Raw genomic sequence first — 25,108 nt, 5'->3', positions numbered from 1 at the left:
GTGTGCGGGGAATGTTTCTTGAATGCTTTTGTCGGTGCTGTCCGATAATCTGGAAAGTGTCTCGGGTATTTACAAAAAAACATCAGTGGAGTGTCGTCAGCACCGAGGTAATTCAGCTCAAAGATGTCGGTCCAACCACAAGCCCCGGTGAGATAGTCTGGGAGGCTTGCAGAGAAGAGATTTCTCATTAGAAACTTAAAATGGTCGATACATTGAGTGTCACTGCACCGGAAACAATAACAGCTATCATTAGCAATAATCAGAAGCGGTAGGAATCGCCCATTATGCCTCTGCAACACTGGGATATCATTTTTTGAAGCGAGACAGAGCATTCAAATTATGGACACTGTTTAAAAATGGACCCCCTTGTGCTCGCTTTGGCATCACACATTCTAAAGCTGGAAAGATAAAGAGAAGATTGCAACATCTGCACTGCATGAGATGCTGGCACGGTGAGTCGTGTTAGTATATTGTTTGGGAAAGAAGGGAGATGTGTAGCATCCTGACTGCATAAAGACTCACATCAGCAGGTGCATTGGAATGTAGATTCTGGGGAGCACCAGAGTCCAGAGAAGTCTTCAGGACAGGAGCTTGAACTGAGAAGATGTACCACCCAGACTCTCCTGCCGGACCACTGATCTTATCACTGTAACTTTATCAAGCAGTTGAGAAGATGTACCACCCAGACTCTCCTGCCGGACCACTGATCTTATCACTTTATCAACTTTATCAAGTGGCTTCCGTTTCCACCTACCTGCATCCTGAGCGATTCTGCTCCGCGTGCTTCACTTACCTGAAGCAATACATACTTGAATGTTACAAAGATCATCGTGGTCCCTATGCAAGCATGAAACACATTTGTGAAGCGCTCCATAAATAAAACAAACCCCCCCCCCAAAAATAGACTGCTAGCATCGTAGGAAGCAGGAAGCACTGAGACTGGCAGGAAAGCTCACCCTACCACAGCAATGGGAGGCCTTGTCTATGGTATAAAGCCGCACTATACGCAGGGCACTCCAAACATGGGTAATGCCTCACAATTGAAGGGCCTTTTTTCAGTTTTTTTATTACCTAAAAACAGACATGTATTTCAGGCAGTATGAAGGCTGCCAAACTGTCTTTCTTGTGGATTGATACATTTCAAAAGCTTCTTCACTCTTTAAAGTATACACATTCATCAACGGGGCGCAGACAGTGGCCCCCTTTATCGCAGCCGCCGCGAGCCGGTCGGCGTGTGCGGTGGCGGCGTCCTTCCGGAAACCCGCAGCTATTACCGGCGGTGATTTACGGCTCACGCTCCCGTATTGCCGGCCTCTTTTTATTTTTTATGCTGCCTTACAGGTATTTAAGACGAGCTTCAGTGTATTCTGAAGCATCATTCCAAGGGTTTTATATTTATAGACTGCCAGTGCACAGCCCGAGTTCCAAATTGTCCAAAATAAAAGAATAATGGAGGAAAAAGGAAACCTTGACCTCATAAGCTCTCAGAATTGATGAGAGTTTGCTCGTGTCAGCTGCCTTTTCTTGTTCAGGGCACAGGAGCTGCGATATTCTTTTTTCGCTTTTTTTCTTCCTTTCCTTGCCACATGTTTTTAAAAAAAATGTGATCCATCGCCCAGTTGGAATTTTGCATTGCATGGGACTCATATGAGCTTCATTATAGGTTTGGCAGAGTGCGTAAAAATGGCGGTAATATTTCTTTGTAGTGAACAGAGAGTGTGTCAGCAGAAACCAGATTCAAGTTAAAGAGGTGACCGACAATGAGTTGGGGAGAGGGGGCCCCCGGATTCGGAATCACCGATCAGGCCATATGAACCAAACAATAATTGAAAAACATGAATATTTTATTTAAATTTCATTTGTTTAAAACATACATATTACATTTTAAATTTTGTTACGAGCTCATCTCTAAATAGCAGCATATTATTGTTGAATAAAATGCATAGTAAAACAAAGTGCTAATATAAAACAAGACTGAAAATTCAGTCCATACTAACTTCATGTTGGCAAGCTGTCTGAACCTCAAGTCGGCTGAAGGAGATCACCCGGCTGGTGGTCAGAGGCTATGGCCACATTTAACAAAGTAGAGAAAACCACAAAATTATATGGACAAGGCAATAGTAGTTCCTGACTAGAAAAAGGGGTGCCATACGACCAATTGGAATTTTGCATTGCATGGGACTCATATGAGCTTCATTATAGGTTTGGCAGTGTGCGTAAAAATGGCAGCAATATTTCTTTGACACCACATTACCAAGACTTTGCCGCCCCGCCAAATCACATGTTTTGCTCTAAAGTGGAAGGCGTACCTTTGGGTAACCTCACCACTTTATTGGCAAGAATTAGCAGGTGTACCACAGATGGAATTACCACATATCACCCACTTGTCTCGGGAGGATAGCTCAGGGGTAACGTGCTCGGCTTGGAAGCAAGGTGACACGGAGCAACACAGGTTCGATCCCCGGGTAAGCGCTTGGAAACCTCTGGGTATTAAGCGCGTTATGATTAACCTATCATATCTTATCACTGGAGACCTGTCAAAGCCCCAGTGGGGTCTTAGGCTTCCAAAAAACGGATTCACAGCACCACTTGTAATCCAGCGGTAAATCTGCCCGACCGAGCGGCGGTAAGAATAACTACTTTTAGCAGTCTTACCACAGAAATACCAAGGGAGTACCGCCAAACTCATGATAAGTCCCAATGTGGTTAAGCCGGATACACTCAAACACAGAGGCGTTTACCTGCTCTACTGCTGCAAAAAAACGGATGCACACACCTGGCTTTCTGACAAATTAATGAGTATTCATTGTACACATTATAAAGGGACCTGTTTCATACATCTTCTTCGCCGATGTCATCCAAATTCTTTTTCAAAGAGAATGATTGTCCAAACATTTGTATTAATTTGTATAAATTGCAATGTCCGCCCACTGTGCACCGAAATTCAAGCCACATCCTTAGGCTCGTCCAATGGGGCCAGAGAAGCATGGAAGGGGGCGGAGCTTCAACCTAATGAAAAGGTTCAAACTTAACGCTCCAGGTTCAGTGCAAACCCCTTCGACCGCTACCCGTGGCCCATCACTGCGAAGACCCTGTGAAACCAGCCCTACTGTGACAAGACCACACAGACCAAGAAGAATACTAACCCGACTACATACTCAACCCGAGAAGGTGGAGTAATGAGGTTCATGCCTCGGTATCCAAAAATAACTGCTGATGGATAAAAGTCTATCAGCACGAAGAAGAACAAGCGCTCCAAGTTCAGAGTCTGCCTGGCACCTTCCAGTCAATTTTCACAGTGGGAGTTGGGCCCAGCGTGGTGTATTAAAGTCAGGTGGCGAAAGGTAGATTCGCCAAAAAGCGGGCACCAATAAATGGCAGACAGGCGAGTCTACCGAGTCCACATTGGCCCGATTCCCTGCACAGCCTTGATGTAAGGTGCGGTGGGTCTTGCTCACACTTTAGCCCTCACTTAGACCTCCCGGAATCTCACGTGGGTCTTGCAAGGGGTGGCTGAGACTGGCTGGGGTCACGTGAAAACACATCTGTCGAAAACCACTTTCTCATTAACTTCATCTCCAAGGTCAACTTAAAAACATATTGGGCAAAGGAGAGGAGGCAACGGGTTAAAAGAAATCCTACGAAGGGGTGATTAGGGGGCACAGAGAGGCGATACAAAAGAAAATACAAAAACAGCAGCAAGAAATACAGTCACATTGAGAAAGCTTTATTGCGAAAGACATTTGTCAGGAGGAACATCTGTGGAAGGGACCAACCATGCATAAGTAGTGTGAGGGTGGACACATTCTCCACACCTGCATATATATTGGCAACTGAATCCCTGTGCGTGGAGGGTGGTGGCAAATCTCTACCTACATAATTAAGTGAATTTGCAATAACTGGCCCTAATAGACCTGACACTGAGAAAATAGTAAAATAGAAAAGCTCATGCTTGGCATGAGGAATTTTCATTCGTGGGAGGCAATGGATGCCAGGGCTGTGAAAAGACACCCAGGAACTCAGGGCATTCTGCAGAGCCTACTTCCTGAAAAGGGAGAAAGTGGAACAGTGCTTTACCTGGGGCAGTGCCTTACCCTCCCGTGCACCCTCCACATCCCTACCCTCATTCCGCAGGCTCCCATGCTTCACAGCAGTGAATGGGGGTGGGCACGCCCACGGGCACCTGCAGAATGACTTGCAGGAATCGGTGCATCCACTGAATGCAGCTGTTTTTGTTCACCTGTTGGTCTGATGAGCGACAGGTGGAGAGAGATCATTTCTGTGATAAGAGCAGTGCCCGCTTTGCCTTAAATGTCCCCTATGGCTACATGCTTCCTGTTGTTTGGTTTAGGGCCGGCCATAGCAACAGCAGTGCCCGGGGCAGAAAAACAAAAATGTGCACACCCCCCCCCCATTGCAGGCCCCTGGTCATGGGGGTGCCTCACATTTTTCGATACGTTCTGATGCAAGAACCTCAGTGCCCTTTTATTATTAACCGGGCACCTTATATTTCAATACGCCCCCTGCCGCGCCTTCTCCTATCACGCCAGCTCGTGGGACACCTTGAAAGGCTGCCCCGAGCTGGCATGCCTGGGGGATAATGGCGCCCCGGGCAGTCGCTCGGGCAGACCTGCCCTAAGGCCGGCCTGTGTTTGGTATAACCTTATCCTATTTCCTTCTTAAGGGTAGCAGCAGTTTCCTGAATAGATATGTGTTGGTAGTTAACAATGTCTATCATGGAGAATTAGCTTGAGTTTTTCTGCTTCTCAAAGTCAATTGCCTTGGCATTAATAAGTTAAGTACTGTCCCGCTCCGGCATCGCTAGGCTTGCGCGTAAGCGCAGCCTCCCGGGGGTGACGGTGAGCCAGTCGTTGATGGATATAGGTATCATCCCACAACAATATCATGATAACGATGCATTGATGAACCGTAATGATGGTTGGTGGCTGAAGCCGCCGAGCAATGAATCAAGTCGCTGACAGGCAATTCATGCGACCATGCTGTTGGCATGGCCATTCCTCAATTAGGCGCATTCACTATCTATGAATGGCTTCCCAGCGGAAAGTTGAGCTGTTTGGGAAACATCTGGCCAGGTAGTCACAGCAGAGTACCTAATTGCTGGGCCCTGCCAGACTCGAGCACCTGTTAACGTCATTATGACTGAAGCCCATGAAGAGGACAATGCAGGCAAATTACATTTTGTAAACACCTATTCATAGACCAATGAGACAGACGCTTTCCCACAGCATCTACATGTTATATATTCCAGGATGTCTGCCTCACTGAACAACAGACAGTCCAACTCACAATCTTCTGCCCTGTATCCAATTAGGCGTTGCCCGGAGCATGTGTGATCCCTGCCATCCATTTGACACCCTCTTCTAAAAGAATGTCTGGGGAGCTTGGGGTCTTCGCCCAGGTACACCTGCCCATATCTCTCCGAATTCCAGGTGCGCATTCCATTCTCAAAGATCCTCCAGTGTAATTGCATAGTTTCTCCATTTCTCAGCACTGTGTGAAACCATAACCCTATTAGCCCTACCCTTGCCATAACCCTGATCCTAAAACTTACCCTGACACTTACTCTACCCTAACGATTAACCAAACCCCATGACCAGCCCTGCAGCAACCACCCTGACCCCAACGCTTACCCTAATCCAAACCAAAGACCTATACTCTAACCTTAACCCCTATTCATACCCTAACCCCTATTATAACCCTAAACCAGGCACTCAGACTTCCACTAAACCCTCCTTAACCCTAGCAAATACCCCAGCAGTATTACATTTTTGTTTGGCAACTTTTTCGCTGCAGAGGTATTTTCACCATGACTTTTTCACTGACTACACTTTTGCTGGCAACCTTTTCACTGGCTGCAGAACATTGTCACTGGGAACAGCACTGTGGCATGGAATAATATTCTCCCTGTGGTTGTCAGTTGTCGACCATGCTTTCACCTTCATTCCAGGCGTTTATGGTATAGCCTCAGCAGTGAATGTGGGGTACCTTGTTAGACATTAAAAAGAAACAATAATACAGTGTGGTGTGCCGCAGCCACATTTGCCATCAAATTCGAATAGTTGGATGCTTTGATGACCTTTATTAGAGAATATACCCTGGTGGCGCTAGTCCGAGCTAACAGAGGTTACCTGGATGAGGCGGCAGCATGAACTTGTTGACCCTGTGATGGAGAAAAATAAGGGCCTCGCTTTCCACCATCTAAAGCTGTATCGCTTGTGCATAGGCACATTCTAAATGCCATATCATATCATATCATATCATATATCATATCATGAGCACCACAGTGGTAAAGCAAAAGTAAAACCACTACTACTATGTCCAAACCAACTTGACCATCTCCTCCTCCGTATATGACGTTGCTTGCTGGCGACCACTTTGCCCGCAGTTTCAAAGGGGAAACCATCCCACTTCCATTTAGTTGGGTATGGAGGTTCCCATGCTTCCTTCCCCCATTGCAACAAGTAGATTGCGACTGGATAAGAAGATTCCATCGCAGGTTTTTCCATCGAGGGAGAATTTGTCTAATTTGTATCCATTGCTTTTTACCACAAATGTATGTGGGGGGGGTAGGGTAATGATAAAACTAAGGGGTTGGGGATGGCCTGCGGAGGGTCTCCCCTGCGGCTCGCATACATTTGCTGTGAAATGTCCTACAGAATAAAAAAAAAAAGAAAATCAACAAATTCTTCCTCGATGAAAAAATAACGATGATATCCCATAGAGCCGATTGTGACAGGTGTTGGATAGAGGTGCTGGCGGCTCTTCCTGGAGACATCCATCTGGACTACGCCTATTGCCCATGTCAATTATATCTGAAAGATTGCTCTGCCAGGTTCACACACACTTAAATTCGTGACATAGTTTCAGAAACTGAACTGGGAGTACTCGAGTAGGAAAATTACTCTGCCCTACCTGGGCATCCTCCAAACCCTATCATGGGGGTACGGAGACAGTGCCTAAGCAGCAAGGATCCTTGAAGTACATTTTGATTTACCTGTGGTAACGAGGATGATCTTTAAGGGCACAAACTTCACCAGCAGGTCTGGAGGATGCATGATATGAATAATAATTCACATTTGTATAGCGCTATGAACCCTCAGGTATATGATCGCTGCTTATTATTGCCCACAGTGTGTGGTACTCATTAATCGACCTTGGAAGGATGAAAGGCCCTGCCAGGATTCGAACCTTCGTCGGTAGGCTCTGCACAGATGTCAAAGCGAGCGCTCTATTCAGTGTGCTATCTGACTAGCATGTTTAACCATTTGTCTCCACATAAGTGGAATGGTCTAGGTAATTAAGGTTTCAGTGAACATAGTTTGCATTCAGACCATCAGCTGAGATGTTAAGTGATAGCATTTCCTATGCTGTCTTACAACAGTGACTACAAAAGCCCCTTCAGTTAGGACAATGTTGAAGTACACAGGGGGGGTGGGAGTCTGTGAAACCTTTTTTGTTATAGTTGTGCTACTGCAGCAGACCTGAAATTTAAGCCACTCCTACTGTAGATCAAAGGGGTCATCAGACTACCTTTGTGACCCCCTCCTTTCATAGGCAAATACAGTGCTCAGAAGGTGCTACTCCAAACTACCAGAAGACTCTGCAAGTGCAGAGGCCACTTCTACGTGGCTCGTCTGCTCTGGAAGCAGGTGCGGGCCCATGCCTCGAGCGGGTAAGAGGTGTCTCAGGTGATCACTGCTTGGCCACCCTCATATTCTCCATGCCCTGAGATCACGACTCAGGACAAGAGGAGTTCTCTTCAAGATCTACAGACCGTGTGAGCTTGTAACAAGATTGGGCCCAGATCCCGCTCCGCCAGCTGCGCACTTGCATTGCCCCCCTGGCAGCCTTTGCACTTGGGGTCTGTTTCTGTACCCCTACTGTCTCCCTACCAGCACTTGGACACTTGATGTCTGCACTTACCCTTGCACCTGCCACCTGCTGGCCGCACTTTTTTATTGATTTTACTGTTTGTTCCCATGTACGGCACTGCCCCCTCGCCCTTTTTCTCCTCCGCCCTGCACTTGCGCGATGTCAAAGTCGTAAGATCGAGTCTTCCCTTTGTTCCCCCTCCCTTGCTTCGTCACGCCTTGTAACACTTGTGTCTAGGCGCGGTAAATGCCATATCATATCATAACAAGGCTTGGTGATGGGAGTTTTGGGCGCAGCAGATTCCATCGAAGTAGAATTCATTGAAGTTGTTTAATTGGATTTTGCCCCAAATATATTTGGGGGTGGGTTTAGGGCAATAATTAATGTAGGGGTGTTAATGGGGTTTGGGGGGGGGGGCAAAATGAACCAGTAAAAAAAAAAACACTGATACAATCTTTTTGGCCAAATCAGATGGAATGTCAAGTCTTTGTGTCTCCTAGGACATTGTGGTTCAGGGAGGTGAATAGGGTTCCCAGCAGGTAAAACAACACCGCACACTGCTGCAGGAAAGGACGAGAGGAGGCTGCCCATGGCCATCCTTGGCCTCTTTTATGCTCCTCCTCTAAGGTTCCTTGAGGGAGTTGAAGTTCCCTCCACAATGCTAACCATGTGTGAGCTCCGAGTCAGCTTCAAATACTAGAATTGATGGATTGCAAGCTCCCCGATAAACCGTTCTTTGAGGTGCGTCACTCTGTATTTACAGCAGTGTGTCAAGGAACGAATCCCATGGGCGTTGCTTTCTGCTAAGTGTTGACTCTTTCCCCACCGCCATTGAAATCAAAGATGGCTGACATGCACTTGATGTATATCAATCTTCTCCAGTAAAATGGGCTAGTCCCACCTCCCACTTAAACAGAGACAGATGTTATAGGGGTGCTGGGGGCCTGTTGGGGTTTTATCTAACGTGAAAGATATGATATAATAGGTTATTTAAAGGTGATCATAGGCTAAGCAGAGGCTCCTCACATCTAATTAGGCCAGGTGCATGTATGTAACTGGACAAGCGTAACCATTTTATAACCCCACAAAAACAGTACTGCATTAAAACAAAAGGAAAATACCATTTTAACTGGGGAGGCTTCCCCAGCAACACAATGGCATTTGGGACTACACCCCCAAATAGCCAATGGTGAGGAATCATGGGAGATGAAGTCAACAGCATCTGGAGAGCCACTGGTTGCAGACCCACGACTTAGCGAGTTTTATCATATTGGGAGTGTGGGAAGACAGAGAATAAACCTTTAAATGATTTTATATATGCACCTTGTCAGGACCCCCCAAGACATCCCAGTCACTGGCCCGAGCTCTGTTATTCGCCTGCTTTAGTCTATATGAGAACTTTCTTTCAGTTCATACATGGGATAGTTCCCTTTAAAGTCGGTCCGATAGCACAGCGAGAAGAGCGCTCGTTTTGACATCTCTGCAGAGCCAGCTAAAGCAGGTTTGAATCCCGGCAGGGCTAAATTTATCCTTCTGAGTCCGATAAATGAGCACCACACACCGTGGGTAATAATAAGCAGCGCTCAGATGCCTGAGGGTTCGTAGCGCTTTATAAATGCTAAATTATTATTATTATTATTATTATTATTATTAAAGTCTCTGAGTGTGGTTAATCTGGGAACTTGACGTCCTACTGTATCAGCGCTGGGCTCCCAGTGTCCCTGTTTCTGTCTCTCCTATTGGTATCAGAACATATACTTCAGTTCCCAGTGCACACTTGGCTTCAAAAATTTTCATTTCTCAATTCATTTTGGGAATCCAGACTTTGGTCCTCATCACGAGTTGGTCTGTAGCCCTTAAATGCAGCGGTAAAGGTATTACCACCCCATTTAAGGCCTGGCCCTATCACGAGTTGGGCATTAAATGGGCTGTTTTACCTCCAGCTTTTTTCTGGAGGTGAAAATCCCATTTGCAGCCCTGTTTTCGGTAGTATTACCGCCGGCTGTATTAGCCCGCAGTATTAGCACCGAAAAATGCCACATTGGATCCAATGGACCCAATGGGGAATGGGGATTTACCGTTACCGGCCAACCCATGATCCAGCAGTAATTCCACCAGACCTGTGGGTGCTAAGGATATTACAGTCGGGCAGTATTGCAGCCGGGATACTGCCCAACTCGTGATGAGGCCTAGTATACAAACTTGGCATACTCAGTCTCTTTATCTTATACTTAATGGGAACGTGGTCTTCTATTCCTAACACAATGCCTGCTTACTTTACTTAGATGCTTCTTCACACAATATTTACTTCAGAGGCTTTGGAAATCTGCACTTCCATACCCACAATGCAACACTTTTTCGCTGTCTTTGCAACCTCTCCTTGAGAATTATTGTGCATATCAACATCAATTTGCATAATACATTCCTCATTCTTTCCCTTGGTCTCCAGCCTCTCCATCAGAGGAATTGGGAATATGAACACCAGTACCCACAATGCCGCACTGCTTCATAGTCTTCATCTTCATCCACGGTCTCTCCTTTAAAAGTATCTGACAAATAAAACATCAATTCCCACAATGCAACACTTCCTTCCTTCCGGGCTGCCAGGCCTGCGATGCACGCTCCCATAGTCTGCTTCTGAAGCTAGACAGACTGTAAACCTGTCCTTACTAGCAAAGGTGGCCAACTCTTGCACTCCCAGAATCTCGAAAGCACATGGCTCCACAGGGGCCCATGGTAGGAGGATGGATGCCTTCGTGTAACATGAACGTCTTCACTTTAGACAACCAGGAGTACAGGGCCGGCCTTAGCGGCGGCAGAGCCCCGGGCAGCAAAACAAATTGCTATTAGTACTCCGGCATGATGTACCGGGGTACTAATAATTTGTAAATAGCAAAACTGCAACTTTCCCCCCAAAAAAAAAAAGATGGCCACCATGGATCGGAAGGAAGGGAATATACGTAGTCCCTTCTTCCTTTCTGTGGCGGCCTTGCTGACGTCTGTGCTTCACTGGAAACAATACTGTTTCCGGAGCAGCCAATGGGCAAGGAGAAAGATGGTAAGTGGAGAGCGGGTAGGGGCTTCCTTATCGGGTTAAAAATGGGGTGGGTGCGCAGGATAGGACGAACAGATGTGGGAAAACCGGGCAACACTCTTACCTGGAAAACAAGACGAGGGAAGATGGCAGTCACCCTCTCTGAGGAGGTTTCGAACGGGGCCTTTACCATATGGTAAAGCCCACACTCCGAGTCTCTTTATTGGCTGGAAGGCTGACATCCCCCGTCCCCCAAGTTTGCACAATATTGGACTTTAAGACAAACAACCAAGTGTAGTGGTGGCAATAAGGGTAAGTAACTGGCATTTCTGTACTATATCTCTATGCGTTGGCTGGAGATACAGTATTTGCCACATATCAACACTGTTGCTGGAATATTCTTAGAGGTCATGGCTGGAAATGGGATGTGCAGAATTTGTGCGAGAGGACAGTCACTGGAACTGTACCGAAAGAGCAAATGAATATCCATTCCAACTGGGTGTGGCTCTCTGAAGTATGTTGCTAAGTGTGAAGTGGGATTTATAAACGTGTAGGAGCATACAGTGCGCTAGAAGCTGGCAAGGTAGCTCATGGGGTGAAGTGCTCGCTTCAGAGATCTGTGTGCGTCCTGTGGTCACAGGTTGGAATCGGATGCGGAGACACTTCCTGCTAGGATGTATAAACTGAGTGCCATTACATATGGTAATAACGCAAATTATTACAGTGCTTAAAAGTGGGAAGACTCCGAAATGAAGTGCTCTATAAAAGAGTTATATTCTTTTATGTATTGACACTATATGTTGCACGCAGAGTTGTCCGAGGAACACAAAATACGTGGTCTATTTCTGGGGGCAAAGAACAACATTAATTTGATTTCGTCTTCGAGGTGAACGGCAGAACTGTGACATGGTGGAGAGCCAGCGTTGAAACCAGGATTGATTTTCTCAGATTCAGGAACCGGCAAAGGTTGTCTCCCCTGATACTTAACAGAGGGAAAGAAAAAGAGCAAGCCTGGCCCACCCCAACTGCAGCCCCAGTGATTAGCTGTCCCCAGCTTCGGAGAGGAAATTCCGAGCTCACAAGGGCTCTGCTCTGGTTTGTCTTTGTTTTGCGGCAGGGACAGTCATGATCTCTACTAGATATTTACACAGCAGCAAGTATGGGAATAGAAGGGCTATTGCCCCTTAAGAGGTGAAGGTGGTGGGTTGCTATAAATGGCAAGGTCGCGTCAAGCTGTATGCTGTTGCTGTCTGAAATAATGACTACGAGCAGGTGATATAGAGCACATGTATTTCCCTGTCTTTCAGTCTAGAATGCACGTTTACAATCCAGATGCAATTATTTGTAGGCTCTTATTACTTTACATACTGGTATGTAGGCTTACCTTCAGGATATTTTATTTCAGCTCTTGTGTTTTTTGCCCTTTTTAAAAGAATCCCAGAGTAGCCATTTCCTGGAACAAGGCCTGCTGAAAAGCCTCCACCCTGCTTCCTTCTAGAATTTGTGTAGATATCCAGGTAGCTGTAGCTTCTGGGTTTTACGAGGTCTTAGCCGGTACCTAGTGTATGAGAGAGAGGACGCGCATGCCAAGTGGAGGGGTTCTATGATGACTAGTTATTATTTCCTTGCCATATCCTTGGGTGTTGTTTCTTATGTGTTTGGCCCTATGACAACAGAGCAGATGGTTCTGACTCATGTTTCGCACTTCAAGAATGCTTTGTCAGGGCTTAATTCACTGCTGTTTCCTTGGTGTGAGTGGAGCAGAGACAAGGATTCCTGCAAGTGAGGTGATATTAAAACGACATCCATTGATATGCCCATGTAAATACTCGATAAGACGAAGGGGTAATAAATAGAAAAACTTCAATTGCTGCGTAGGTGCCCTCCACCTTCCAAGAAATTGTTTTCCATTTCCCGCACTGAAGGCTTGAGAGGCTGGTGCAGTTCTACGGTCATTGTGGACTCAAATTGTTTTTTTTTTTTCGAGCTGCATCCCTTTTGACAGAACAGGCATTAGACTACCCGCTGCCGGCAGCCTGTGGCACAGAAAACAGATTTGGTTGTAATCCAAGATGGCGGCACATTCACCCCGCAGTCCAAACCAAAATCTGCAGTAGGAGGGAGGCAGATAATAAACATCTGCTAAGTACACCAGTTAGGCCTCACTGCCTATGTCCAGCATCAGCAGCTTCATTAGAACGAGGAATCTGTCTCCTAAAATACAATCCAGAGGTTCCAGCGGACAAAAAAAATGAATAACATTTCAATAATTAATACGGCTATGAAGGCTTATTGAGGCATCTAACTTTAATCAATTTTATATATTTGGGCACTGATTCTTAGCCCGCCGCCATCAGCCGGAGGTGGATTGAAACTGAGTGCAATTAAGGCCGAGCAGGAAATATTTTTAGTTAATTGCACCACGCACCTTGGAGGTGATTTGAAGCTGCAGGAGACACAATAAGGATTAGAAATAGAAGCCAAGTAGTTAACATTAGCGGTGAGCATTACTTAACGCCAGATGGCTAGAGCGGCGCCGCGTCAAGTACTGATTGCCAATGTCGCTACGGAAAGGCCGGAGGCCATTGACCACATGAGGGAGGCTAATGTCCGCGTTTGACTTTCTCTCAAAGTAGTGGTACACTTTCTGGGGGTTTGAAGATTTTTTTTTTGTGGGGGTTGATGAAAAACAATATACTATGATTCAATAGGACAGTACAAATTAATTTGCTTGCTTAATTCATATTGCAGAAAGTTTTGTAGGGTTGTACTGAGGGATTTGTGTCACAGCGTCACAGCTTGCTTGTAGAAAAGTGTCGGCCGACAGAAAATTCAATAAGAGATATGTTGATGGTGATTTTGGGGTTTACGCTGGGCTTTAAGTCGGCAGGGCTAGCCGGGGCCAAGCCCCGGCTCTCTCTGAGATGGGCCCCTGAGCCGGGGGCCGTGCCGGGGCTCACCTCGACTAGCCCCAGCCGCGCTGACCTCTCCCGCAGCCGTTTAGCCAAGCAGTGCACAGTTACACTGCTGCCTGCAGGTGTCAGCATTTCAGATTAGAAAAAGGAAAAGGCATATAATCCGAAATGCTGATACTTATGTCACTCGTGTAACCGAGCAGCGCTTTGGCTAAGCCTGCTGCGTGATGTCTCTTCAGAAATAGGAGGAGGGCTGGGTTAGCCCTGAGAGCTAACATTCAGCAGGAAGCCCATCAACCGTGCTTGGTTAAAGGGCTTCAACTGCTTATTAACTTTTTACTCAGAAACAAAAGGAGTCTGGCCAGCCCATCCCTCCTTCTGTTTCGGAATGAAGAAACATCTGGCAGCAGGCAGCCCACTGCATTCAAGTAGCCGTGTGGTTACAGGGTTGCCTGGGAGGGTCAACGACCGCCGCAGGCAATTCTTTAACCACGCCTCCTTGAATGCAAGGGCTGGGGGTGTAGGACTTTGTTGAGGGCTCTTGTTGGGGGAATGGCCTAAGCATTCATAATTAGGCCACGCCCCCTAAAGAGAGCCCCCTGCAATTTACCACCCCACTTAAAGCACTGGGTTCCTGGTTAAACTTAGAGATTGCACCTTGGAACGGGAGCTGACGTAGGTGGGCAGGTCTGGAGCGAATTGTTGCCCCCTTTTTCAGACAGACCTGTGCCTCCACAGAGTTGTGATTAAATCAGTCACAAGTTAAGGGAGCCTGTGGAATGGCTGACTCAGCCATAGCCCCCTAGCCCAGATTTTCCAGCTAACACTGGAAAGACAAAAATGCCTGATTGCAGGGGATTCAACAAGAGTCAGGGATCAAACCTCATGGTACGAATTTGCCAACCTGGTGCGCCACCTAGCAGTATTAGTTGTAAAAATAACAAAGTTGTCAAAGGAAAGGTTTTGAATGTTTAAGCATGTGATTTACAAGGTAGAGTAAAGCCTTCGCTACCCAGCCTCTTTAGGAAAGCAATGGTGCCAGATAATAAAATATTCCTGATATCATGGTATGGTATGGTATGGTAAGGTAAACATGGCCTTGTGTAGTGCCGCCCATTCTGTCAATAATGTTGGACTTGCTTCTTCTGTAAGGACAAGCGGGTGGGGGGAGGTAGTTACAGTGAGACAGCGGCTCGGCAAGTAGCGGAAAGGCTGTGGTGTTCATGAGTGCAGGTCAGCAGTCAGTGGTGCTGCTCAGGTGGAATGGGGGGCCCGGCCCCTCCTCAAATTCTGGTCCCCCCACCCACCTCAGATGGGCTACTTTCTCTGCACTGTCTGCAGTGCTGTGGCACCACATAGGGCCACAATCAATGCTGCACAACAATGAAGAGCTGCTAAATCACCCTGCAGCCAAGAGCAGCCCCTCCAATCAGAATGTAGCACACAAAACCGCTAATGATGGGTCATTAGTGATTTAATTTGGAGGTGCACAAAAGGGGTGTGGTAGTTGGTGTGCACAAAAGATTCTCTGCAATAGTGCATCTGCCGTCACACATTGTACTTTTACAGGCCCCCCTACTTTTGTCTGTGACCCCCTTTATCCCCCTCCTAAATTTGATTCCTGCGACACCACTGTCAGTAGTACCAGCTACCCGAGTGCTGAGTATGGGTTCTACTGTGCTAAGGCAGGGACAACGTACCTTGGGGCGTGTTAGCCGCACAGGCGGTCCGAGTACTGAGCGGATAGACGTGGGTGCATTGGGTCGGTGTGCAGTGAAGTGTTGATGGAGAATAGGTAGGGAATGCATCTGCATACAGCGCGCTACACCTTGCGAGTCATCTCTTGAGGTGTGAGTGTGGTGTTACAAGTTGGAAGATTTAGCAGAGAGCAATTAGCGAGGGAGGAGTTTGTGTTGAAGAATGGGGTTCATGAGGAGTGATGTCTTCAGGTGTTTTCGTGGCTGGTTTGCTTTATTTAAGAGCCAGGAAACCAACCGAAAAGTTTGGAAAACAAAGCATCCTGTGCCCTTTGCTCTATTTGCACCCACACTACTAACAGGGATGCTGTTATTCACACTGTTGAACAGGGACGGATTGGCCGAAATCGTCCCTGGGGAGTGGGGGCGGTTTCTGCCCACACCTGGGCCGGTTTGGGAAGAAAAAATAAAATCTAATCTGTGCCTGAAGCAGGCCAGCAGCCTGGGTTACGGGAGCCAGTATAAGGAGGGAATAGGCAGGGTGGAGGGAGCAAGTCAGGCCAAGCAGTTACATTATTATTATTCCATTATTCCCCCTTAAATCTATATACCACTCTGCCGTCCGTACCCTCCGTCTCCTCTCCTCCCATGACTCCACCTCTGCTTCCCTTTTCTCCCTTGGCTGGCTTCCCTTTCACTCCCAACTTAAATTTCATTTTCTCTGCCTAGTCTTTAAATCTCTCCACGGTCTTGCTAGCCCTTATCTCTCCTCCCTCCTCTCTTTCTACACTCCTTCCCGCTCCCTTCGCTCTGCTGACCACTTCCTTCTCACTGTTCCTCCATCCCCTTGTGCCACATCCCGTTTCCGCTCCTTCCAACTCCTAGCCCCCCTGCACTAGAACTCCTTACCTCTCTCAATCCGCTCTATTTCTACCTTTCCTCCTTCCCGCAAATTCCTTAAATCTCTCCTTCTCCATTCCCCGCCATGAAACCCCTCCCCCTTCTTGCCCCCCCTGTCCCCTTGCCTCATCACCTTAATCATCTCCCTCCCCTCCCCCTGTCCCCTATTCTCACCCTTTACCCCATCCGTTTCCCTCCTCCTCCTCTTCCCCACCCCTCCCTCTCCCTCTCAGTTCTACTGCACTACTCTCCTCTTCCCTTCAGTTTAATAGCTCTACTTACTGTTTTGTTGGTCTGATTCACAACTGTAAATTGCTTCTACTGTTACTCTTATAATGTTAATTGTTTTATGTATCCTGTTGTTAAAATGTGCAGCGCTTTGGAGTAAAACGCTATATAAACTAAATAAATACAAAATACAAATACATTATCTGCCATGGGCCGGGTGACTCATAGGGAGAAGACACTGACAAAGGCGACCACTGGAGTTCAAATTAACCTGAGCAAGGCAAATAATGTGCAGCAAACTTTAATCTTACAGCCCTGGTATAGAATAAGAGAGTGGTACTTGACCGAATATAAAACAACAAAATAAAACTTCACTAATCCATGGTCAAAATGAGTAGTGATCGTGTTGGGAGCATTTCTTACAGTGAAATATGCACATTGAGTTTGTGCTCCTGATCAGTGGCCTTTTAGTTCGTGCATTCTTACACCATCCCACATGAAACCGCAGGAAACACGGAAAACACACTGCACAGTATTGAATAGTAAATAGGATGAAGTGCCACTGAGAGGATAAAAGTAGATGCATGCAGGCTTGCCATGCGGTCAACTTTGCACCAGACCTGCAGATGAACTTAACTGGTCTGCTGTTACATCTCAGTTACTAGTTTAATGGTATCCACTACAGAATAATTGCTCATTTTACTATAGCCGATATGATAGCCCAGTAGGTTGAGCGCTCGGTGCTGCGATGTGTTTGTGATCTGCAGGTACGAATTCCAGCAAGGCCATCTCAGCCTTTCATCCTTCTTCGGTCTATAAATGAGTACCAACACAGGTTGGGTGATATTGTATGCATATTTGTTCTATAAAAAGAGCTTAAGCGTAAGTGCTATACAATAACATATTATCATTTGGCCTTGGATGTCTGCTTGGATTCACAGTAATTTGACAATATGGATCTATACACACAGATATTAATGATACATATTGTGATCCATTCTTGTATGAAATGTATATCACATTAGTAAAATCATAACCATATTTTACGTAGTGTACTTAGGAACAATGCTATTTGATGCAACTTCCTGTTTCGCCAAGGGGTGAAAGGTTGTGTTTCATCGCTTTCCGGGATGGCACTTTGGTGGGGTCAAATGACATCACTTCTGCTGATGTCCTCAGAGGTCAAGGGCTGTGAGGCAAGGGGTGGGCCACTTTTTTGAAGCGAGGGGTGAGACACTTTTTTTGGGGTGTCCGTGCCTATTTCTTATCCCAGTCTGACCCTGCTGTTAAACTTTGGTATACTGCCTTTTATCATCCCCAAAGTACAACACTGCTAATAGTTTTCAGCTAGCACCTGGCGTGTGCACCATAGCCAATCAGCAGGGCTTGGAATGTAGTTATTACCTCCAGGTGCGTGCCTGCATTCCGAGTTCTAGCCTGGAGTGGCTCACCTCCCACTGCCACACTGCCTAATTCTCTCCCTCCCTCTCCCCACTGCCAGGCTGTGCATGTCCCCATCGATCTACAGCCACCTGAGTCAGTTCTCCCCTACTGCCTCCCACCAACACCCCACTTCACCCGTACACCTATCCCCCACTTGCCTTGCTATTGCCACTCTGGCTCAACACCTTGCAGACGCTCCTCCGGACATCTTTGATAAACAAGGGACTCGGTGAGCTTCCTTTGCCGTTTCCATGGCGTCCATGGTGTTTCTAAGTTGATTTTTCAGCACTCCGTATGCCTGAATTTTCTCTTACACATAAAAAGGTCCTTATCATTCGTGAAGCCATGCTGGGGGCGGAGAGATATAAACCACTCACCTGTGGGCTTTCCCAGCCAGTAACGACAGCGGGGATCTCGTTAAAGGCCCTTCCTTCACTCCGGAAGTTTAACTTGGTGCGAGGGATGTTAATGCCCTGGAAAACCCGGAAGCACTTGGATTATTGCTTAAGTAGTGTATGTGTAGAATCGGCTGGGTACTGTTAATGTACTGCACATCGCGTATGGGGCTTTCCGCTGTGGGAACACGTCTGAAACCGGCCACAATCTATGCTTAACGCAAAAGCCCAGGTTTATCCAACTGGTCTGTCACGATCAATGTATTTCTCAGTCTACGATAATACTTGGAGGTGTGCAGCTCTTGACTTGTAAAAGTTATTTTCTGTTTTCACCACCAGCCAGGTGCACTCAGTTCTCTATATCTAACCAAATGAGTTCTCCAACTTTTCATGCCCGTCTTGATCGCTTCTTGGTGTGCGCTGTGCTCCTTCCTCACTGATGCGGCCTTTAGATGGTCGGCTGCACCGCGGATGTATTCTAGAGACTTTGCAACAGATCTGTGTACACTCATTTCCATGACCTGCATGACACCTTAAGAGCATTGGCTGCACCGTGTCTCCATTAATGTTCACTGTTTTCTATGTGTCTGTGAGTGTTTGCCTCTAGGCTGGGTGTCGGCCATTTTGTCCATCTGTCTTTTTTTGCTTTCTTTTATTCATTGGATTGAAATAACCTGTCAGAGAGTTCCAGTGTGATGCTGTGTATAGTGCCTTATTTCCTTTCCTCCCCCCTCTTCCCAAAGGAAAAACAAAATTCTACAAACCAAAAAAAAAAAAAATCTTTTCTTCTTTTGTCATTCAACCAAATTCCAACCTAAGCAGAGCCTGTCATTCTCACCACAGTCTCGCGCTGAGCTACTGTAGGAAAAAGTTCACGTAGTGACGTGAGAGTGGAGAAAAAGAGCCCCCTCAGTCCGTAAGTGCAATCAACTAGAAGTTGAAGTGTGACATGATGGCGTCATGTAACAAGCTAACGAAGTTGGATGCATGACATGCCGTCAAGTTTCGTGCAGGTGCTGTGATTGAAGCATTTTTTCTTGGATGTTGTATCAGTCAATGATTGGCCAGTCATGATCACACGTGCCTTTTACTTATTGTTTGTTTGGTTCTTTATTTGAACTTTGTGCTGCCACAATTTTGCTGTGCTCATGTTGTTTCCCTAATATATATATTATTATATATTATTATTTTTTTTTGTTTTGGTGCTTGCAGTGTTTTTTTTTCTTCTTTTGTTCTTTGGTTTCTTGTCATGTTTTTGCTTCTTTCGATGTCATTTAGATTTAAAATAAAAGATGGATTTATAATTCCTGGTGTTTTGAATTGGCCCTATTCTGAAAAAAATAGTAAGGCTGTCCTCTGCTTGAGGAATGAATCAACCAATCTGATGGGTTAGCTCAAAAATTGCCAATCAACGGAATCAATTTGATTGGTTAATTCAAACCAGCAAACTCTAGAACCAACCAATCTGATTGGGTAATTCTAAATAGCTTCTGAACAGAGTCAACCAATTTGATTGGTTAATAGGCCTTGAGCACAATTAACCATGCTTGCAATTTTTTACAGACTCGGGCCTAGCGTGCTTTAAAAATACCGTATATGGAAGGTAATATGCGTGGTTGGATTTTGTTTTTGCACTGAAGGTGTTGTGGTTTATCCTGTATATGTATATCTATATTTTACTTTCCTGGAGAATTTGGGGGCCTTTTTCAATTGATATGGTTTAGGCTATGTCTAATAAGTCTCCTAATACTAATCTATACTTAAAATTAACACAAACCAGAATTAACCCATGACGCAGAGAGGATAGTGGCCTGGTATTGGCAACTATACTTACTCTTTGTTTGCATAGGCATGGCATAAAAAGAGATTTTGCTTTGTGTTATGAAAAAATCTAGTACTAAAAAGACAAACAATGTGTCTTTTTGTTTGCAACTGAAAAAGGGTCCTTGACAAGTGTGTTATTTCTGTTTTATTTTTGGTGTTGTCATTGTTCAGACTGCTGTGTATGGTTTGCTGTTTGATGAACCAACAGTGTTGAAAAACCTGCCAGCATGGATTGATATTTCGCATGACTCTGGATCTTTTGCAGCTCTAGCCCTCTAACACAATACATCAGCGTGGAGTGCGCGCGACCAACCTGCTTTCAAGAACAAGATTCAAAGATTAAGCTCTCCACCTTTAAATGCCAAGCCTAGTCAGATCATGATTACATTTTATTGGGAAAAGTAACTTTTTTCTAAAAAAATAAAAATAAATCTTCAGCTCTACATTTTTCATGGCTGAAAGTTGAATTTGGCTTCAATACAATCTATTCTGACGGTAAACTCATTGTGCAGTTGAATCTAAAACAATTTTAAAAACCTTTTTTGCAAGTGGTAGGTTGGAAATCATTCATAAAATGGAAGATACCTGGGCTCTGTTTAGTAATCCCTCTCTTTGGATACCCAAAACGGTGCCATTGTTTGCATAATAGGGCACTGAGTAGCAAACTCCTGTGGACTACGTACCACAATCTGGCTATCCACTGGCAGTTGTTGCTAGATACGTCATGGTAAAGTTTTGTAATATGGGAATACAGCAGGGATATCCCCGAAACACCAAGCAGAGAAAGACTTCATGGGTGCTTCTGTTCGGAGCCCTTGCTCGATGTTGTTGTTGTTCGTACTGAACAGGACCTCTTGGCCTCCACCGCAAAAGCAGATCTCCCAACCTCCTGATTCTCTGATAAGGCAGGGCTTGTTGTAGAAGTTGAACTTGTGCATTTTAATGGGCTGATGTTGCATGAGGTGGGTCCCGCTGTTGTCTGATGTGTTTGGGTTAACTGGTTGGTCATATCTTCCCCCACCTGACTTAGATGGCGGAGAGTTGGAAGGTCTGAAAACTTGCTGGTTGGATACCCCAATTTACCCTTTCACACTCTTCAAAATGAGAGCTCTTTAGCCTATTCAAGAAGTAGTGAATTTCAGTTAATTTTTTTTATCATGATCCTGACTAACTTGCCAGAGTTAAACTCACTGTGGCAACCTTTGCATCGAACACATCAGGCCTGCTCTTAGAGGGACTTCTCGTTGAGTTTTAGAATGCACCTCTACGTATCTTTATTCTAACTTTACCCTGTCTTTTTTCCTCCCAGGGCAGGAAGTGACTGTGCCGCATTAAACAAAACAAAAAAATACATATTTAACAATATGAGCAAGACACGTTGGATAACACCTTCGACATATCAGCGAGCTACCAGTCACGCTGAAGACTATTCTCTCTTTGTTGTTAAGACTGTAACATTTCGTCGATGAAAAGTATCACGTCTGCTAAATGGAAGGACATGTGTTTGAGAAGCTGAGCAGAATGTAGAGCACCCAGGATTTCTGAAGAGACACTGATATCACTGCAAAGGCTTTTTTCCTTCAAAACAGGAAATGCAAAACCTGGAAACTGACAAAGGAGTGCCTGTATGCCACCGAGTATGCTGTTGCCATGCCGACCAAGCGGATGGTCGCTGTTAGCATCTTATCTGTCATTCCTTAGCTATTTAGGGACCAAAGGACCAAACTTTTTATCACAAATGTGTAGCTGTATGTAAAATATGAAAGCTCCTGCTTTTTTTTCTTGGCTGTTCTTAAAACAGTCTGAGAGCAATTATATGAAATATGTAAAAAAAAATAATAATGCTTAAATGCTTTTAAAATGGCAAGATACTAGTTCTTTGATACTTTCAGAGGTTCTTTGGTTACATTAATTCAAGTGTGAAAATTTCATATGGTTTTATGTACAAAGTAAAGATTGAACGACATTGGTGAAAAGGGATGGAAATCTTTAAAAAGCAAAAAAGAGAAATAAAGAAAAGACATATATAGAAAGATGGTGTAGTGATACGGTTTGTAAATGCTTCAACCTCACCCCCCATTTCAAATCCTAATAGTTGTACAGAATTTAAAATAAAAGTTTAAAATACCTATATAATAGAAAAAATTTAGAGAGCAAAAAATGCAAAAAAAAACATAGAAGATAGCATTAATGCTAAAAACAAAGATGTTGTAGATCTGTAATTCTTTTGTAGAGATTAGATGGAGCATAAATTCCTACTCTGCCAATTGCTGTTGGGTGCTTGTATTAACTGAGGAGAATCAAAAGGCTTTAATGACAGCTTCTTTACCTGCAAGCATTCCAGCTACAAAAAAACTTGATTCTTGTAGACAATGCAATGAAACAAAAAAAAGCTAAGGTCTTTTTTTTATCACGGTTAGTTCTTACTTGAAGAATGGCATAGCTGTATTGCTCCATATCCTCATTGACTGCTATCTGCAAGTTTCCCATCATCCTCTGCTTCAGTAGTTCCCATAGTTCTTCTAGATCTTCAAGGCAAGGAATAGCCTAGAACCGTACTATTAAGAAAAAAATACAAAAAAACACAAAAAAAGACACTCTTTAAAGAATTTCTGAAACTGTTTACAAGGAATTTTGAAAAACAGGGGACGTTCCAAAATGATGCTGGCTCTGTTTTTCTGTAAATATATTTGCATATTTTGTAGGACTTTTAATTGTAATGATAGAGAAAAACAAGGACAACTATTTAATGAAAGCACGATATTTATCTTTGGTAATTGACTTCAGAGCAGTCAAAGAAAATTCAAAATCCTTTAGAAAGATAATATGAATTAGAAAAAAGAATAATGAATTATTTATGAACACAAATATTTTAAAGTATATCATATTTATTTATAATTTATTTCCACTGTATGAATGCTTACTTTGCACCTTGTAAGGGCCTGATTCGTTTTAGTGGAACTGAAGCGAGTATTTTGAAACCATTTTGATACAATATTTGTTTATCTTTTCTTTAATAAGAAAAATTGTGATTTTACTTCGTTTTTATCAGTGTTATGGTTTTCTTCTTTGAAAAAGCGTGCTATTTATAATGATTTCTTTTATAACGTCATTCCATTTCTCCATCGTTCCTCAAATATTTTACGTTGACTGCCTTACTCTTTCTGATTCTTCCCATCCATTTTCTTAACTATTAATTTTCTTTCTCTTTTGATGATTTCCATCTTCCTCTCGTTTAAAAAAAATATTTTTCTCTTTCTCGCTGACTCACCTGTTCAATCAATTTCTTCCAGTCTATCATTCTGTCTTTTTTTATATCTGGCATAAAGTGTTAATTTTCCTGCCTTAGTTATTTGTGTCCTCTGATATATATTATTCCCATTTGTATATTTATGCCCTTCTGTATCATTTAGTACAGTTATTCTCCTGCTTACTGACTGAGCCTATGTACTGTTAGCTCTTATCCTAACACCCCATGATCTGTCGAGCACCTTCGTAACTGTACTTATGAAGTGTGAAGGAGTAGATTTGGGGTGTGATTTGCACCCAACATGAAAGCTTGGGTGTACTTCCAATGTACTACCTGTAATACTGAGTCGACTATTTTATTGAAAGTCTGTTCTCTATCCCCTGTTACTCTTTCTTTTTACCCTTTATATTTTCTAGTGCTCTGTCCATGTTTTTCCTTTCCTTGCCTTTATTTCTTCCTCATGCCCTCCTCCCTCTTTCATACTATGCCTTGCGCACACCTTTCTGTTTTATTAACTAATCTGCCTTGTTTATTTGTTTCTTTTCACAAGTCTTTTTTCGAGAAACTCTGGTTTCTAATGCCTTACCAACATGTTGGCCTCACAAATTTTAAATCCTTTGTTCATCATTGTATATATGTCTATATTTTCATAACCCAGCAAATTTCTTCCTTCCATTCTTCCTGTGTGCTTTTTTCTTTTTTTCTCCCCTTACAGCTTTCTCTCTTTCTGTTCCCCTTCTTATTCTTGTCATCATTTCCCTCCCTCCCACATGATTTCCCTACCCTGTCACTACCTTTCTTTCTTCATTTATTAACTTCTTCACCAATTCCCTCTCCCAGATCATCTTTCTACCTGCCTGCTTAAGCTTCAGGCTCATTTCTGCCATTTATCCTTCCAACTACCTTTCATCTGACACATCTTTCTTTTAATTTTCCTTTAATCCTTCATCTTTTTTGTTCTATTTCAATCTTTATCATCCCTCTTTCAGTCTACTTTTACTCCTTCCTTACTATCCCATGTCTTCCTCCACTCTGCCCTCCTCTTGCACTTTATTTGTCTGTACAGTTTTCCCCTTTCTTCTTTTTCTTCCATTCTTTATTTGGGTTGTTCTCTCTTTTGGTTGTCGTTTTCCTTTGTTATTTCCACCTGCAGTCATTGAGACCAGGTGTAAAAACAGCTGCAGTTGCAAAGACACTGCTCTTTTCACTATCAATTACCTAAAACTCCTTGTAATCTTCTGTAATTATTGGATGACGCTTTTCAGCTTAGCCCTAAATAAAGCACAGTTTAAAAATAACTCTGTGTTCTCTCATTCTTGACAGTGCTTCGATTATGTGCTTGTATTTGTGAACAAAATAGTTCTGTCCGCTCATTCATTATTATACATTGTTTTGGTAGAACAGCAAACCTCTTTTTTATCCAAGATGCATTCCACAGGATTTTCTGCACACCCTACAGTGATTTTACCTTATACCCAGCGGGCAAGACAACCACAGTTATGGGCAAGACAACCACAATTATAAAAGGG

General features: G+C 44.3%; 1 protein-coding gene across 18 annotated transcripts in view; it reads left to right on the top strand.

Annotated features, from left to right (window-relative positions):
- CELF4 (CUGBP Elav-like family member 4) overlaps positions 1–24,877 on the top strand; it is a 1,533,185-nt gene extending 1,508,308 nt beyond the window's left edge. For 13 of the 18 annotated variants that reach the window (XM_069626873.1, XM_069626877.1, XM_069626869.1 and 10 more), the window contains one exon: positions 21,639–24,877. In XM_069626873.1, coding sequence (XP_069482974.1) covers positions 21,639–21,664 — 26 coding nt within the window. In that variant the 3' untranslated portion in view covers positions 21,665–24,877. Of the gene's footprint in view, positions 1–19,324; positions 19,422–20,068; positions 20,109–21,638 lie in introns of all 18 variants that reach the window. The other 5 variants (XR_011280606.1, XR_011280607.1, XR_011280605.1 and 2 more) reach the window with 4 other exon arrangements.
- The last annotated feature ends 231 nt before the right edge of the window (positions 24,878–25,108 follow it).

This window comes from Ambystoma mexicanum, chromosome 6p (assembly GCF_040938575.1).
Source record: "Ambystoma mexicanum isolate Mex_15411 chromosome 6p, UKY_AmexF1_1, whole genome shotgun sequence".
Lineage (NCBI taxonomy): Eukaryota > Metazoa > Chordata > Amphibia > Caudata > Ambystomatidae > Ambystoma > Ambystoma mexicanum.
This window is presented reverse-complemented; position numbering and strand designations above follow the sequence as displayed.